The 18,178-nt window shown below is 47.0% G+C and overlaps 1 protein-coding gene across 1 annotated transcript in view; it reads right to left on the bottom strand.

Moving 5' to 3' along the window:
- The window catches only part of SEZ6L (seizure related 6 homolog like), a 197,594-nt gene that overhangs the window by 78,295 nt on the left and 101,121 nt on the right, over nucleotides 1-18,178 (bottom strand). The window contains exon 3 of the mRNA XM_060170528.1: nucleotides 4,214-4,265. Coding sequence (XP_060026511.1) covers nucleotides 4,214-4,265 — 52 coding nt within the window. The remainder of the gene's footprint in view (nucleotides 1-4,213; nucleotides 4,266-18,178) is intronic.

Below are 18,178 nucleotides of genomic sequence, written 5' to 3' on the forward strand. Positions count from 1 at the left end.
ACCGCGTCAGCCCTTTCTCACCGAACACCTGACTCCCGAGAAGCGTCGCAACACGCACCATTCATCTCCCTGCCCCCGAGGCCTCTCCTTACTCTTCAGAGCTCACACACGCTGGGGTCTTGCTGGCTGGCTCCAAACTGAAGGCCACGTTCAAGACAGGTGAGTGTATTCTGTGATCTGCAAGGCATGCAGCCCGTGAGACCCGGCCTTTGCTCTCAGCTGGGACGCTGGCCAAATGAGTGCCATGTGAAACCACATCCCAGTGGGAATTAGCCAGAATTGGATTCCATGGCCTCAGAGGTCCAGAGACTTCACTTGCTCAAACAGGCCAGCTTTTCCTGGGGCCCCAGTGACCACCTGGTTAAATTAACTCCTCTTTCCCATAGCACTTAACTTTTTCAATCATCGTGGTCACGTCTGGCTGGTTCTCCCTTTATCGTGCGTGTTCAGTGCCCCACTGGAATGCTGTCAATCAACTGATGAGTGAAAGCACTGGGTGCTGACTCTCTTGGCTGGTTGACCCTCAGCATGAGAGAGTCAACACTCTAGGACATGGTCCCTGCATTCAAGAAGTTAGGAAGGCATAACAACAAGGTCCTACTGTATAACACAGTGAACTATATTCAAGATCCTGTGACAAACCGTAATGGAAAAGAATATGAAAAAGAATATATAGGGCTTCCCTGGTGGCGCAGTGGTTGAGAGTCCGCCTGCCGATGCAGGGGACACGGGTTCGTGCCCCGGTCCGGGAAGATCCCACATGCTGCGGACCAGCTGGGCCCGTGAGCCATAGCCGCTGAGCCTGTACGTCTGGAGCCTGTGCTCCGCAATGGGAGAGGCCACAACAGTGAGAGGCCCGCGTACCGCAAAAAAAAAAAAAAAAAAAAAGAATATATATAACTGAATTGCTTTGCTGTACAGCAGAAATTAACACGACATTGTAAATCAACTATACTTCGATTAAAAAAACAACGAAGTTAGGAAGGCAGACGCACAGCGATAACCCAATACGGGTACCAAACCAAAGAGACAGAGCTTTAATTACATCCTTATGCTGCTTTTCTCTCTCAAGACAGAATGGAGCAACGCTGAAGGCAACTGAGCATTTGTTCTGCTACCCAAGTTGTGGGGGAAACACATCTCCCTCTGTCTTTTCTCTGACGTTGATGGGGAGATGGGAGGTTAGACTGGGAAGCATCCCACTGAAGTCGAAAAAGCACAAGTTCTGAGGCTCTGAAGTTGAAGATCTGTATCTTAAATGCCTGCAGAATGGCCAGGAACAGCCTGGATTCTAAGCAATAGCACATCACACAGGCACGAAGGGATAGAAGGAGAAGTGGAGCAAACAGAAGCCGGACGATGCTTCTGCTACAATGTTCTGTGAAAACAGCAAGACGTAAAATTCTATGGTGTGGATGCAAACGACTAGACACAACCAACTCAAACAAATCGCAATCAGAGAGTCATTTTTTGAGTTGGAGGAAAGGCCCCCAAGTGTGATCCTGGTTGCCTCTGGGTGGTGGGCCTTTCAGTGGTGTGTTTTCTTCCTTCTACTTTTTGACATTTTCTAAAATGTGCATAAGAAGTATTCAAAACTTTCTTAAGTGAAAAAAATTTTATGAAAAGAGCAGGGTTTAAATGCTGCCTTGTGATGGAGAGGAGGAGGGAAAGGAGACAATCATTTGTAATCACAGAATTGCTTCATTCACTAGTCACTGAACCCCTCTGGGATGCAGTCTCCCAGTGGGGATGATGATAACTCTCCTCTCGCTGGACTCGTGAATCAGTAGTCAAAGTGGCTACTTTTAGGAAGTAGGAATGGCAGGTGGATCAATGGATATCTTTTTGATAAATGGCAGTACAAAAACGTTAGTCACTGTTCTCATCAACAATATTCATATCTAACTCAGTGGTGCTTTCTTGTACCTTCACCTTCCACAATAAGGACTTGCTCAGCCCACGCTGGTGGGTTTGCTTGGCCCTCACAGGGACAAAACCAAAAACAAAATGTCACCTCTTATAGATGGAAAGTGTCTCAGAGTTCCTGGTTACAAAGTGCCCAGAGGAAGGACCTGAGGTCCAGAGAGGGAAAATGGGCTGCCCAGGGTCACACAGCATGTGAGCAGCCATAACAACACAAGGCTATTTGAGGCTTGAAAAACCACATCAAAGCCCATCAGACAAAACCAGAAACAAAGAATGTCAGTTCATTCCGTGCCCGCTACGTCTCGGCTGGATGATTCTCTGCTGTGGGGCAAGGGCCTGTCCTGTGCATTGCAGGAGGCTGGGCAGCATCCCTGGTCTCCACTCGCTAGAGGCCAGTAGCAACCTCCCCCCACCCCCTGTGTGACAATCAGAAATGACTCCAGACGTTGCCAAATGTCCCTTGGGCGGGGGCGGGGGGAGCAAAAGCCCCTCTAATTGATGACCATCGGTACTGCCCCCAGAACTGAACAGACCTTCCCTCCCATTCCTGGGGTTGATGTGCTTTGCTCTGCTTAAATCGTTGAATTTTAGGGCGGAGAAGGTCTTAGGCTAATCCCCATTTTACAGATAAGGACACTGACATAAGTGAGGGCTGTATTTCTTTCTCCCACTCACATGTGATCATTCATTCATTCAGCGAGCACCTACTATGTGCCAGACACAGGCAGCAGGTGCTGGCATCCAGAGGCCCACCTTGGACAGCAAACAGTCAGAGCTGATGAACACGACCCATTCCCTTCAGCCAGACCCAGCCCACTCAGCCCTGCGGGGACAAGGACCCGCTGGACTTTGAGAAGACTTTCTGGGACAGAAAGGGCAGAGATGGGGGTGGGCTTCGGGTGCTCAGTCAGAGCCCTCTACCTGTGCCGGGCTAACAATACTGACACTCAGATGGCGACTGACACTCTGCCAGTGCATTCCCAGCTGTGATCTCATTCCGACCTCCAAACAATTCTGTGAACTTGGCATTTTGTTTTTCCCATTTTATAGATGAAAATAAAAATCAAGCCTCGGAAAGAGGAAGTGACCTGTCCAAGATCACAGAGCAAATTGGGGTAGGATTAGACACGTTCTGACCTTGTTTCCTGTGTCCTTTCCTCTTGTCCACATAAAATAGTTTATTTGAAAAATGCAAGAATACCTGAAAGGTGTAAAATCAGAAGTATCCGCCCTGTACCACCCCGACCCATCCACCAGTCCTGCCTTCCAAAGGGAACTCCTGTTAATAGGATCTTGTTTAATCTCCAAATAAAATGTACTGATATAAAAATAATAAAGCATTTTCACCTTAAAAGGTGTCACAGCACATAGGCGTGTGGGGTTGAAGTCAGAATTGCTTGGGTTCCAGACTCAGCCTGCTGCTAACTGCCCACGAGACCCTGGACAGTCCCTTCCCTTCTCTGGGCCTCCCTGTTCTCATCTGTAAGGTGGGACCACACCAGCCTTATCTCTTAGGCTTGTCAGAGAGTAGGACGAGGCCATGAGTGTACAGCACGGCTCACAGAGCAGCTGTCAGCCCTCATAAAGCACTGCTGTCACTGTCAACCTAAACATTCACAGAGTTATGGCATCGCATACATTGCTCTGGCACCTACTCAGAAGTGTGCTTGGAAATATTCCAGCCATTCAGAAAGAGCTGAAGAGTGAGGCAACAGTACCCATGTGTGTACACCTTCAGCTTAAGAAGCAGCAGGCAAACCGGCACAGGCAATCTCTGTTTGTTCCTCCCTACCACCCTCTCCTTCTTCTTCTCCACCTCCTGGGAGTAACTCCCGTCCTGAATTTGGCCTTGAGCATTCTCATTTATTATGTATATTCTACTATTATTATTAGTTATTGTGTGCATGTGTTTATTATGTGTCAGTATCTCTGAACAATATATTGTGCAGGCTGTTTTAAAACTTTATATATGAATCCTCCTGCAACCTGCTCCTTCCTTTCCTTTCCTTTCGTTCAACATTTTGTGAGATTCATCCATGTTGATAAGTGTAGTTCTGACCAATTCATTTTCACTGCTGTATAGTATTCCATCACACTAGTGCTCCACCACCATTTTTTCACTTAAAATCCATCTTTTTGTCAGCACATATGTGGCCACTTCATGCTTTTTTAATGGCTACATTAAAATATAAACATATACATTATTGAATCAGGCTCTTAATCGATTCATATTCAGGTTGTTATTCTCCACCCTGTCTTCTCAAATAACACTGCAATAAAGACATACCTTTCGTGAACATGTCCAGGTAATTCTTCAGGAACACGTACCAGAAGTTGTACTGCTCAGCCAAAAGACTTACATATTTAACACTTTGATTGATGCTGAAAAAACACCTTCCAGAATAACCTAAACTTGTTTATTTACCCTGACACCTACTCTACACAAGAGTGCTGCTGCCCTCCAGCTCTGTCTATGCTTAACTTCTGGTGACTGTTAACTTGACCATCTCAGTTGGAATCTGGGGCAGTTGGATCCAGGCATAGTGGGTTTCTAAAATGCAACCCCCCCCACCCCCGCCCCAGGTGATTCCAAGGTGCTCTCTCGCTTTCTCTAGTTGTTGCTGCAGGTGTGCCCACGGTTGGTCGACCTTTCGCCTGCCTCACCACACTTTTACTCCAGAGCACCCAGGAAGCCCACCCCACCGTAGCCAGACTTTGTGTCTCAGATCAGGCCGGGGATTTGTGGCACAGGAGGGCTAGCAAGAGAGTGTGGATGCAGTGGCTTGGTAGCAAAAGAAGTTCCATCTAAACAGCTGTAGATTTCTAGGTAGATGGGCTGCTTGGTCAGGTCCCCAAACAGAAGGACAGTTACGGTCATGACACCCAGGGGGATGGTACAAAGTGTTCACAGTACCAAGTATTATTTCTATTAGCAAAAATCTGGAAACAATTTACCTGCCCATCTATAGGGGGCTAGTTAAATGATTGTAGAAACACAAGATGGAATACACGCAGGGCTCAAACGGATGAGATGAAGTCCCTGGTGAATTACATGGTGAGTAACCTGGCGAGAATGTTCAGAATTACACCTCCCCTTTGACTCAAGTCCACTTTGGGAATTTATCCTGCAGGGAGATGTCTGCCCACGTGCAAAATGACATACATACAAGGTTAAGCAATGCAGCACTCTCCGCAAACGACCTGGAGACAAACGAAGTATCCATCAATAAGGTTAAATCAATTACAGAACATCCAGACAGAAGACTGTGCAGCTGCAAGAAAAGGATGGCGAAGCTCTCTGTGGACCAAAGAGGAGAGACGGCCATGGTTTGTGTTAGGTTAAAACGCAAAGTGCAGAACAGTACACAGAATTTGTTGCTTTTTGTGTAGAAATGGGGAAAGAAACTAAAGCTAGATATGTTGGCATTTGCTTATATGTGCATAATGAAACTCTGAAAGGAGACACAAGGAACTAATCATGATGGTTATAGGGGAGGTGGGACACTGGAAATAGGATGGCGAGTAATGGTGGGAAGGAGAATTTTCACTACATACCTTCACATCGATACATATGTATCTATGTATATGTATATGTATATATACATACATAGCTGTGTGTGTATCGATAAAATATTACCTATTCAACAACTATGTAACTAATTTAAAAATAACATAAAGAATAGCAGAGCTATGTGCCAACACAATTCAGTGTGAGGTGAAAAAAATCAAGGTAGAGTAGTGGGTATAACAGCTCTCATGGGAGTGAAAGGACTACACTTGAGCAAAGTAATGGGAATTGCCTTAGCAGAGCAGGACTGAGGCTTGCAGTGGGAGAGGGAACCACTTTTTACCGTGCATCATTTTTTAATAATTTCATTGATTTGCCATGTGTGTGCTATTTTTATAGCAATACTAATTAGTAATAGTACTTAACTCCCTAAGGTTTGCCACCCCAGTTTCAGAGGAGGGCAGAGAACAACCCTTTCTCAGGGTTTCAGACGGCTCTCACATTTCCACAGAGGGTGGGGAAAATGTGCATCACTCCAGCAGGGAGTGGTCCACTTCTCCATCTCTCCCTCACTTCTCCTGAGAGAGGAGGGGTCATCTGATTGGAGGTGTTAGGGAGGGAGGTACTTGGGATATCTGATATCCATGGCATCCCGTTTCCAGGGCAACAGCACTGGACCAAAAAGCCAGCAGTGGGGCTACCCCTCTGTCCCCCCTCTTTTCCAGACTTCTCTCCTTGGGCCTGGGTAGGCTGAATCAAAGTCACTTGGGGAGGACAGAGTGTAGGTGAACATCTATGGTCTACAGCCCAGCTTCCTCAGTAATCAAGCTGGTCCCATCTGGCTCCCTGGGTCTCTTTTTCCCACTTGGTTAAAATCAGCGAAGAGGACCACTGAGGGGATTGACGACCATCCCCACCCTCTGCGCTGACTAATTAGAGCCCAGAGACTCGGGAGAAACTTTGCATGGGCCTCACTGACTTGCTTATTAATAACATTTAGGTTAAACACAAGTCACCTGAACTTCACCTAGCACTTCACACTCTTCAAGGAAGTCTTGACTTTGCAGTTATATCAAGGGACCCATGGCGGTCCTCTATTTTGGGCAAGACAGATGGGAATCCTCATACACAGGTAGACTGTCAGCCACTGCAGATTTCCCACCACACCTCAAAAATCGATCCCCAATCAAGATTTGTACCAGATGAGTCCTTGGAAATGATCAAATCATCTGGAGTGGATGGGTAGTACTTCTAAGATGTAAATCAGGTCATAGGATCTCTTTGGTTAGAACCCATCAGTGGCTGCCCATAACACTGAGAATAAGATCAAAACTCCTTTCAGTGGGCTTCAAAGCCTTTTGGGCCTAGCCTTGGACCACCACCCCCTCAGCCCCCCGGCCAACATCATCTCTTACCATGCTTCCCCTCAAACTACAGTATGACCCCATGCACTTTTTTCTCCTTAAAACTTCCAAATTCATTCTGTACCTCAGGGCCTTTGCACATGCTGTTCCCTCAGTCTGGCACTCTCTTTGATATCTTTGCTTGGCTGGCTTCCTCTGGTCATCCAGGTCTCAGCTCTCCTTCTCCAAAATCCCCCTTTTCACTTTCTGCATCATTCCTTTCAGAGTGCTTCTCACAACCTGAACTGGTCTTGGTGACTTGTTCTCATGTTCACTGTCTCCCACAAGACGGTCCACACTCATGCAATGTCACCTCTCATGAATACGTGTGTCCCAAGTGTAGAATAACTGTGACATTCAGAAGCTGTCTGGGAACCACAAGACCCCCCTACACTGTTGTCCTCTGTGTTGGGTTTGGTATCCCCTGTATTTTCTTGAAAAGCTAAGTTAATGCAGTGCTGAGTGCACAGTAAAAGTACATAAACTTTATTTATTTTACTCACTTATTATATCCCCTACCAACTACCATAGTGTCTTCTATGGAGAAGAAATCGTAAAAAAATTTACTGAATTCATCAAGGAAGGAAGGCGGTAGAGAGGGAAGAGTGAGGAGAATGGGGAAGGATGGGGAGAAAAAAGGGAAGCTGGGATAGGCAACGCATCTTTGGATTTCTTGCAAAGCTCTGCACATGCTAGACGTCCAATGAATGTAGTGGGTGAAGAAGAGAAAGGGTGCTTTGGAACACTTAGCAAGAGCTTAGGAGATAATGAAGTTCCCTTCAAATCCAGAAATTCTAGAATTCTGAATGTGGCCGTGCCTGGGCGGTGGGTAGCAGGGTGCAGACATTACTAACGAAGGCCAAGTGCCCTGGCCTCACTGTGGTGAAAGCTACTCTGGTCCAGTTCTCAGCCTCTCATAGGTCCATTGTTCTAACTTCCTTCCTTTTCTTAATCTCTATTTTATTTATTCCCTCTCTGATCTTTATTATTTCCTTCCTTCTGCTGACTTTAGGTTTTGTTTGTTCTTCTTTTTCCAGTTCTTTTAGGTGGTGGGTTAGATTGTTTCCTTTGAGATTTTTCTTGTTTTTTGAGGTAGGCCTGTATCGCTATGAACTTCCCTCTAATAACTGCTTTTACCACATCCTATAGAATTTGTATGGTTGTGTTTTCATTGTCATTTGTCTCAAGGCATTTTTAAATTTCCCTTTTGATTTCCTCGTTAACCCGTTGGTTTTTTAGTAATTTCCTTCCTTTTCAACCAATTTTCTCTTCAGGACTGAAATGGACAGATTTCTATCCCATGTCCTCCCTCCACCTGGAGATGAGTTAACTGACAGGGGAATGAGTGCCAGGAAAAAGGGAGGAGGCTAGGATCATTGACTGACCATCCGTGATTCAACACCTCCATCATGGGGCACAGGAAAGGCCCAGGACCCCCAGCAGAGGAGAGGAAGGAAAATCCCTCAATATGGGATAGGCATAACCCAGATCATCTAGCCATCCTCTCCACCAGGCTCAGACATTCATCACTCTGAAAAAAAATCATCTAAGGAGATTATTTCCAGGAGTATTGAGTAGTCGCAGACAGAGCATGGGAAGCGTCCAGGGCAGGCACCAGGGCTCCATTCCACACAGTCCAGTGGGGAGGCAGATGAGCTCGGCTTTTCGTTTTTCACAAGGCACCAGAGAACCTGAGGGCCGCCATGAAAGATGCAAAGCGAGCAAGCTGTACCTTAAAAAGGTATTTTTAGCTATCCTATTATTCCCACAACATGGTTATGAAAACCCTGCTTCTCTTCCGGACTTTGCTTCATCATTTCCGCCCACTCTACCCACAGCAGCCAGAGGGATCTTTCTAAACCACCCCCTTCTAGTGGCCGGTAGTCTCTCCCGGATTTTCTGTCCTTCCCTTAACTCCTAACACTATCAGAAAGATACTCCTGCATTTTCTCAACTTAACTCCTACCAAAAAGATAAGCCACAAGTAAGTCGCACCATCGTACTTGCCTGGCATCTCTCCCGCTCTTCCGTACTAGAAGTAGGCTTCCCGAGGACAGCAATCACGCCTGCCCTATTCGTCACTGTCACCCTAGAACTCATTCCATGACCATGAGCCTGACACACAGGAGGCCCCTCGTCAATAGCTACTGGAGGAATCATGGTCGTGCCCGCAGCACTGTGGAGAACAAGACGGGGGTCTTAGATCAAGGCCGCCTCTTTAAGCGAGGGGTTACAGACCAGCAGGCAGCTAACACTGCTGGCTACCACAAAGGGAAGTCCTTCGTCAACAAAGATGCTTTGGACTAAGATTTCGAGGCTGGAGAGCTGTTCTCCATGAACATACATACCTACTCGTTCTAATTACAGAAGATAATCTCATCACGGTACAGAGAGCAGGAAGGCGGCCCATTCCCATCAATCACACAGTTGGCTTTAGCAGTGGGAGGGCAAATAGAAACCCACCTCGTGAATTTGTTTGTCTGTCTCTTCATTTCCCTGGCACAGCCCAATATGCCACAATCATACAGAGGGAGGGGAGATTTTGGTGTGATGTACGTATCACCCCAAAGAGCACACCAACTGCACCTGTGAACAGACACTCTGAACCCACCCCCCAGTCTGCAGCAGAAGCCCAGGGACACTCCAACCCCCCTGGGTCTAGAGCAGAAGCCCAGGGGGCTGCAGGGGACTTGGAGCAGGTGTTAGAAGGACAAGTTTGTACAGGCAAGAAAAGACTCTTTCAGTGTTTCGGCTGCAAGAGTAATTATCCGATAATTGTCCTCTGTGAGCTGGCTTCTCCCCCACAAATGGGCCTCCTTTGTAGTTCATGTTGGGTTCAGAAAGCGTTGAACGTTCTTTTATGTCCAGTTGCGTCTCATCAGAGCGAAGGCTGGGCGGCGCATCCATCTTCCCCGTGAATGAGCCCAGATAGCTATTGGCACAGGGGTGCAATCCTGCCTTTGTCTTTAACAATCTGATTAACTGTGGCTGACATCAGTGCCAACTGATTAGCATTTAAACGCTCTTCTCCCTTCCCACCTCCATCCCCCTCCCTCCAACCCCAACTCTATTCACATCTCATGGTGCTGCCATGCGATTTCTTACCAGTAGCGAGGGGGAGAGGAACACACTGTGATTTATTTGTGTACATGAAATCCAGTGAGTCATTGAGAGAGGGCTGAGAGACAGACACACAAGACAGCTCCGAGAGGAAACTCATAGTGGGAAATCTGTCTAGATTCAATTACCTATATGCTCGCACAGGCAAATATAATACTTGGGAATGAATCCAGATGGTCCGTGAGTGAGTTTAAAGAGATCATGAGTAAGCTCACAATTTCCCTTCACCTGTGTGCTCAGATCTGCAGACAAGAATAAAGAATAGATTGGCGGGACTTCCCTGGTGGCGCAGTGGTTAAGAGTCTGCCTGCCAACGCAGAGGACACGGGTTCGAGCCCTGGTCCGGGAAGATCCCACATGCCACAGAGCAAACTAAGCCTGTGCACCACAACTGCTGAGCCTGTGCTCTAGAGCCCGCGAGCCACAACTGCTGAGCCCACGTGCCACAACTACTGAAGCCCAGGCGACTAGAGCCCGTGCTCCGCAACGGGAGAAGCAATAAGAAGGCAGCGCACCGCAATGAAGAGCAGCTCCCGCTCGCCGCAACTAGAGAAAGCCCATGTGCAACAACGAAGACCCAACACAGCCAAAAATAAATAAATAAAATAAATTTATTTTAAAAAAAAAGAATAGATTGGCATCCTGGGATGCTTCTAAGACATGCTCAGAGTGGAGAAGATGCAGGGAATCAGGAGACCCGGGTTCAGGCACTGGTTGTACCACTACTTTGCTATCTACCTTAGGCAAATTCCATCTCTCAAAGCCTCAGATTCTCGCTCCGTGAAGTTAAGACAGTCATCTTTGCCTGGTCAACCTTAAGGAAACAAAATTGGGGCGATGTGGAGGTGCAGTAATGCATAGGATTGAGTTTCACAACTGTGAGGCTTAATTTGTTTCATTGAAGAGCTGAGGGCAGGGCTCTCTTCAGACAGAATATGGACAGCAGTGGCTTTATTTGCTGGGGACAAACAAAACATTTTCATGGCTTTACCTGAGGCATTAAAATGCTTTCCTCCCCCCTTTTCCTGAAACATAGCTATTGTTATCTTCTTTTTTTTTTTTTTTTTTTTTTTTCTGCCTCTCACTGTTGTGGCCTCTCCTGTTGCGGAGCACAGGCTCTGGACGCACAGGCTCAGTGGCCATGGTTCACGGGACCAGCCGCTCCGCGGCATGTGGGATCTTCCCGGACCGGGGCACGAACCCGTGTCCCCTGTATTGGCAGGCGGACTCTCAACCACTGCGCCACCAGGGAAGCCCTGTTGTCTTCATTTTAATGATGAGGAAACACGGGTAAGTGGCAAAGAGCTAGGATTTAAACTAGGGCTGTCTGGCCCTCAAACCCATACCTATATTTGTTCTGTGTCTCTCCTCCAGCTGACCCCTGACCCTGGCCTGGCTGCTTTCCAGAGAAAATGTCAAGGGCTACCCACTACCAACAAATTAGCATAGGATCTACTCCAGCTAAGAGGTCCCCAGAGATGGAGGAGGATGCTGGCTGTGCCCCATGAATAGCAGAACACTGGTTGCTCTTCCTAAGGCCTGGACTACAGAGAAAAGTGGGAGAATGGCTTCTACAAAGGCAGAACCTAAAGAGGCAGGGAAGACGCCCCAGCATTCCCATTTCACAGGTGGGCAAACTGAGGCCTGTGTTGCAAAGGAAAAAGCTCTGGATTAGGAAGGTCAGGGTGCCTTGTCAACTCACCCTATGGCCTTCGGTAAACCTACTCTCATCTCTGGGCCTCAATTTTATCCTCTGTTTAATGGAATCATTTCTTCAAATAAAACCTTAAGAGGAATGACAATGTATAACTGTGCAGTAAAGGATTAACTCAGCCAGTCTAGGTTGTCCATACTCTGCACATTCCAAAGAAAGGTTTGGCCCTTGCCCCTGGTTCCTGGGACGTAACCTTTAAGCCCTTGGAATATCCTGCCTGATAAGAGCATATTTGTTTAGCTGGGGGCTTTGGGCCTCACCGTGTACTCTATGCTACCAATGTGATTTATGGTGGGGGCCTTGGGGCTGGATACTAAGATCGGCCGCAAGGATGGTCAGTCACACCTAAGTGATCAACCCCCAATAAAATGCCTGGATACCAAGGCTCAGGTGAACTTTGGTGGTTGATAATACTCTGGGTGTTGCATAACGGTGTTTCTGGAAGTAAGCACTGTGTGCGCGACTCCACTGGTAGAGGACATCTGGGAGCTCGTGCCTGGGCTCTCTTGATCTCCACCCTCTGCGCCTTTTTCCTTTGCTGATTTTAGTCCGTATCCTTTCACTGTAATTAACCAGAACTCTGGATATGATGGCTTTTCTGAGTTCCATGAGTCCTTCTAGCAAATTATTGAACCTGAGGGTTGTCTTGGGGATGACTGAACCCCCATAATCAGCCAGAAAAGGGACCTCATGGATTGAATCAGGAGTGGGGGTGGCAGTCTGAGAGCTGCCCCCTAAACTTCTTCCTTATCCCTTTGGTGATGATGGTGAGGAGACGACGCAAGCTAAAGGTGCTAAGTGCCTAGTAGTACATGCCAGGTCCTTTACATCCATGCTGTTTCCTGGATCATTTCACCCACTCTTCTCAACACCCTTGGGACGTAGGTAATGTTATTACTGAAACCTAGCAGGACCCTGTGGGGCTCCTGGGCATGGAAGCCTTTCTGTGTCCCCTGTTTCCTGTTTGTAGGAAATGGGCTTCAGCCTCCATGACCTTCCCTGAGTTCCAAAGGGCAGGTTCAAGCAGTTGCTAATCAGGGAAGGGAGGGGACATGGAGACAAGGGAAGAGCAGTCAAGAAACAATAGTGCAGCCTTGGGGCAGGTCCTGGTTCCACCTCAAGGGATATACAGAACAATATCTTTGAGTTTTTCTGCAGAAATAAAACCCCCAACAAACGGAAGATGCTAACTACTTGATGAAGCATTCTTCATTCCAGAGAAGTGCATCAGGAGACCACCTGAGGCCAGGTTAAAGGAATACAGGCCCTGCACACACCCTGATCCCTAACAGCAACTCACCCTTGAACAATTGATATAAAACTCCACCAAATTCCCCTGGGTTGGGACACACAGTTTTGAGGGCAGGAGCCTGCTGTGTCCCCCTTTGCCTGGCAAAGCAACAAAGCTATTCTTTTCTATTCCACCCAAAACTTTGTCTCCAAGATTCAATTTGGCACCAGTGCATAGAGGCCACGTTTCGGCATCATTACCCACCCACCCTCCTTTTACAGATGAGAAAACTGAGACTCAAAGAGGTTTGGTTTACTTGCTGAAAGCAACACCACTAGTAGCTGGTGGGGCTGAGATTTGAACATACTTTGTAAAGCACTTGGAAGGATGGTCTCTCATATCCCTTCCAGATCTGATGTCTTAGAGATAGGTGATTTTAAGGGACAATTTATCTTTGGGGGCCATGGTTGAGAATTCTGTGGCTTGGAGGAAGAAATAGTTTCTACTTATCCCCCGTCTCTCCCCTGCTCTCTTTCAGGTGCCTTTGTCCATGCCAGGTCCACACCTGCCACCTTCCAGGTCAATTTCAACAGGGACTTGGGCTGGGAATAGGAGAAGCCATTCCATTCTATTCTATTCTATCCTATCCTACCCGTCCTATATCATTCCATCCCCTCCCATCTTACCCATCCCATCCCTCTCATCCTATCCCATTCCATCTCATCTCATCTCACCCATCCTATTCCACCCCACTCCAATTCAGTCCATCCCATCCCATCCCAGCCCATCATGAGGTATTGAGCACACACTGTGTGTTGGGGGGGATACAGGGATGCACAACACATCACCTCTACCCTCAGCCTCACACAGGTCAAGGTTCTCTCCAGGCAGATGAGCTCAGTGCATCCTGGGGAGTGGGTTGGCACCATCCAATGCCAAGCTCTAGGCTCCTCCATTCTCTAACTCCTGAGCCTTGATGTCTGCCTCTTGGAGTCCAGCCAGCCTCTGCCCAGAGCCTAATGAGCTCTTGCAGCCAACAAGAACAATGCCTCGGGTGTGCATGGGCCTGAGGCCGAGGCAGTGCACAGAGACTCCCTTCACTCCCAGGCCCACCCGCTGGGCAGGTGGTGGACTCGGGGCTTGGAGGGAGCGCCAGAGTGGGTGGATTTGATGGTCCTCAGAGCGGCCACTGCCAGCGCCCGAGCCTGGCGGAGGCTGCACAGAGCGCCTCGGTGCCCTGGCGCCCACCTGGCCCCCTTCGCAGGCCCTGTGCCTGTGCACGCTGGCGCCGGGCCGTCTCCCTGGGGTGGCGGGGGGACGCCTTTTATTCACTCAGCAGCCAACTCTGCCAAGGTTGGCTCAGCACATGTGGGGCTTGTGACACAGGGAAAGAGAGATGGATGCAGAGAGATGAAGGAGGAAAGATGCCAGTCTCTCCTTTTCATGAACAATGACCTCAGCTTCATTCACAGTACCACTCCTAATTTTTACCTAATGACAGTAATGGCCACCACTTTTGGGACCTTATGATGTGCTGTGTTTCATAGGCACTGTATCATTTAATCCTTAGAACTACTCTGCAATAAGGGGGCTGTTAGTCTCCCCATTTTGCTGAGGAAAACTGAGGTTCAGAGAGGGAAATTCACTCACCCAAGAACACGCTGGGAGAGGGTGGTAGAGCAGGGATTCAAAACCAGGACTGTGTGACCTATGAGCCCCTTAACTTATAGCTCTCTTCCATTTCAGGTCCTGTTTAAAGCATTCTAGGTACATTATCTTATTTAATTTTCACAGTAGCAATTTGTTCATTCATCCATACCCTCATACAGTCATTCAACAAACTCCCCAAGAACCCACTGGGTGCCAGGCACTGTGCTCAGAGATGTGGAAGGAGGTATACAGTATGTTGGAAGCAGTCTCTCTTCTCAGAGCGGGTGGAAATGAAAAGGAGGAGAGCTAACTCCAGAGCCCCTGCTTTTCCTTTCAAGGCACCCACATCTGTCTGAGGCTATGGGATCAGGAGCAAAGGGTGACCTGAGGTTTGTCCCTGACCTCTGCCTGGACAGTCTGAATCTCCCACTTGGCATAGGATACCCAGATGGAGACTCACCAAGTGATAAGAGAATTGGGTGAGAGCTCGAGTCTCTTGTGCCCAACACTCAGAGTGACGATGGTCATGCAGACCATATTTTGAGTCTCTTGGTCCCAAACCTATTTTTTCATCCTTTTCATAAACTTTACTTGAAGTGTAACCTATGCATAGAAAAGTCTACTCAATGAACTTTCTCAAGCTGGACACATCTGCACAGCTAGCAACCAGATCAGGGAGCAAAACACTGCCAGTACATATGGTATCTTCCGGTCACACCCCCCCTCAAGGTAAGCCCAATTTTGCCTTCTATTGTGGAAGACTAGTTTTGCCTGTTTACGAAGTCATTGGGTAATTATGCAACATGTTCTCTTTTGTAACCAACTTCTTCCACTCATTATATTTATCCACGTCCTTGCTTGTAGTGGTAGTTCATTCCTTTTTTATTGCTGCATAGTATTCCATTTTGTGACTATACCATACATTATCCATGCTACTGCCGTTGGACATTTGAGTTGCTTCCAGACCTTGGCTATTATGAGCAGTACAACCATGAACATTGTATTACATGTTTTTTTTGGTGCACATGTATACCCATTACTGCTGGGTATATTCCCAGCGGAATGCTAGTTGCACAGTATGGCATGTTCATCTTTAGTAGATACTGCCAAAGATTTAGTCCAAGTCTTTCAATTTTGATGAAAAAATTATTCAGCTGCTTTCCTATGACGCTGTAAGTAGCAGACCAACAGAAACCTAATGTTGTTTATAGAAATACTACTAATAATGACTATTTTTATTGCTGTTCTGTTGTTCCTATCCTTCCATGACTTGGGAACAAAAGCACATGCTAAGCACCAAATGAATGGTTTGGATAAAAACCTGACCCAATAGCACATCCAGAGAGGCCAACCGGACATTACCGCAATATCAATTTCCATTTTCCAAGGGCTGGCTGGCCACGCTTCCTCCTCATTTTGGTGGGCTGGGTCATTAGTGGACATTTCATTATACCCTTGAATGGCGATTGCTTCTTGCAGCTCCCTCTTTAAATAAGCATAAAATGAATCCAGAGGGCTGGGGCTCGCCTGTAATGAGGTTTCAAGACAGTTGCCCATGTAGAGGGGCAGGAAGGCAGGGGGCAGGGGTCCAGGCATGGGAGGAGTTGCAAGCGTCCGGGAGACACCAGGGAGGGCCTCTCCATGTGAGCCAGCCTTAGGCAATCAGGCTTTACGCTGGAGGCAATGCACCCCCTATGTACCAACTCGACCTCCTCTTGAATGAAGAAGAGATGGGTACGAAGATGAAACTGGGCAATTTGCAATGGTCTGAATTTAAATCTCCAAGAGGTCTTAATCCACATCTTCCCTCTTCAGGGCACCGGAGACATCCACAGTTTCTATTCGGCACACTTGCCTCTTACTTTTTTTTGCCACCTTGTCTTTGCTGGTGTCGTTCTTCCACCCAGGAATTCTTAACTCCCTGACACGGAGAAGCGCACACACACATCACAACCATCAGCACCAACATGTGTTTCCAAAATCTCTGCCGCATCTGCGATTACAACTTAAGCCTCTTGCTTTTGCTACTACTGTGTTGTTTTCTTATAGAGGCAAAGGAATCCTTATTTTTTCCTTGGAGAAAGTGAGGCCGGGGAGGAAAAGTGATTTATCCAGTGTTACCCAGGAAGTAATGAAGATGACAACAATGACAATAATAACAACATCTCATTAATAATAATTGAACCTTTACTATGTATCAAGAACTGGGCTCAACACGCCACCATGCATTATCTTACTTAATCCTTCTGTGTCAGGTCCTGTGTTTTGTCCATTTTGTAGACAAGGAAACCGAGGTTCAGAAAAATGAAATTATTATCCTGAAGCTTCTGAACACAGGCTTAGCACTGTCCATGGGTTCGTCCAACTCTAGGGCAAGTATTTTTAAGGACTTCCTGCGTTCTTGGCTCTCTGACACCTTCCCAGGGCTGTCCTTCCTGATGGCATCCTTCTCCTCCTTGGAAGGCCTCTCCCCCCTCTCTTCCTTTGTGTACTAGGCTTGTAACACAGGACTGACAACTCATTGGCCACCAATGGAACGACACTGGTGGGTGAAATAATACAATACTGATCTTCCCATGGTAGACTCTATTCCTTGTAGCCGAGTGGAAGCGAGATTAATGCAGGACCCTGGCGGATAGCAAACAGCATCTGTAAGGCAGCTTCTGCGACAAACAGGATAGCATGCTTTATTAGCCTCATGATAAGACAATGTTTTACCATAATTTTTGATCAGAGACTGGGTGATGTTAGTATCAAAATAGGTTTGGGAGGCGGTCACGCTGTATAAGTAGCAAATGAAAAATGTAGTCAGTGGCAGGGGCTGGCAGGTTGGAGACGGAGGTTAAACTCTGTTTTCCAAAGGGACACAGAAAACACAATGAATACTTACACCTCCAAACTAGGAGGCTAGGGTTCCAATGCTGACCTTGGGACAGTGTCGGCCGCACCTCCCCACACTTTTATGCCTTCATTAAAGTTCTCGATCCTCTGCCAGACAGCCCTGGGCATTGCCTTCTCTGAGACCAGTGTTTCTCCAAAGATCACTTGCACCAGAATCTCCTGGGCTGATTTTTTAAAATGCAGATTCCTGGGTTCATCTCAGACCCAGTGAATCAGAATTTTTTTGGGGGGTGGGACCAAAAGGAGTCTGCACTTTTACCAAGTCCCCAGATGAGCCACATGCTCATTGATGTTTAAGAATCATTGCCTTTGGACATATATTCAATGGAATATTACTCAGCCATAAAAAATAATAATGCCATTTGCAGCAACATGGATGGACCTAGAGATTTTCATACTGAATGAAGTAAATCAGACAGAGAAGGACAAATACCATATGATATCGCTTATATGTGGAATCTAAAAAATGGTACAAATGAATTTATTTACAAAACAGAAATAGTTACAGATGTAGAAAACAAACTTATGGTTACCGCGGATAAGGTGGGAGGAGGGATAAACTGGGAGATTGCGATTGACAACATACACACTACTATATATAAAATAGATAACTAATAAGGACCTACTGAATAGCACAGGGAACTCTACTCAATACTCTGTAATGGCCTATATGAGGAAAGAATCTAAAAAAGAGTGGATATATGTATATGTATGACTGATTCACT

The sequence above is a fragment of the Lagenorhynchus albirostris genome, chromosome 14, assembly GCF_949774975.1.
Source record: "Lagenorhynchus albirostris chromosome 14, mLagAlb1.1, whole genome shotgun sequence".
In the NCBI taxonomy this organism is placed as follows: Eukaryota; Metazoa; Chordata; class Mammalia; order Artiodactyla; family Delphinidae; genus Lagenorhynchus; species Lagenorhynchus albirostris.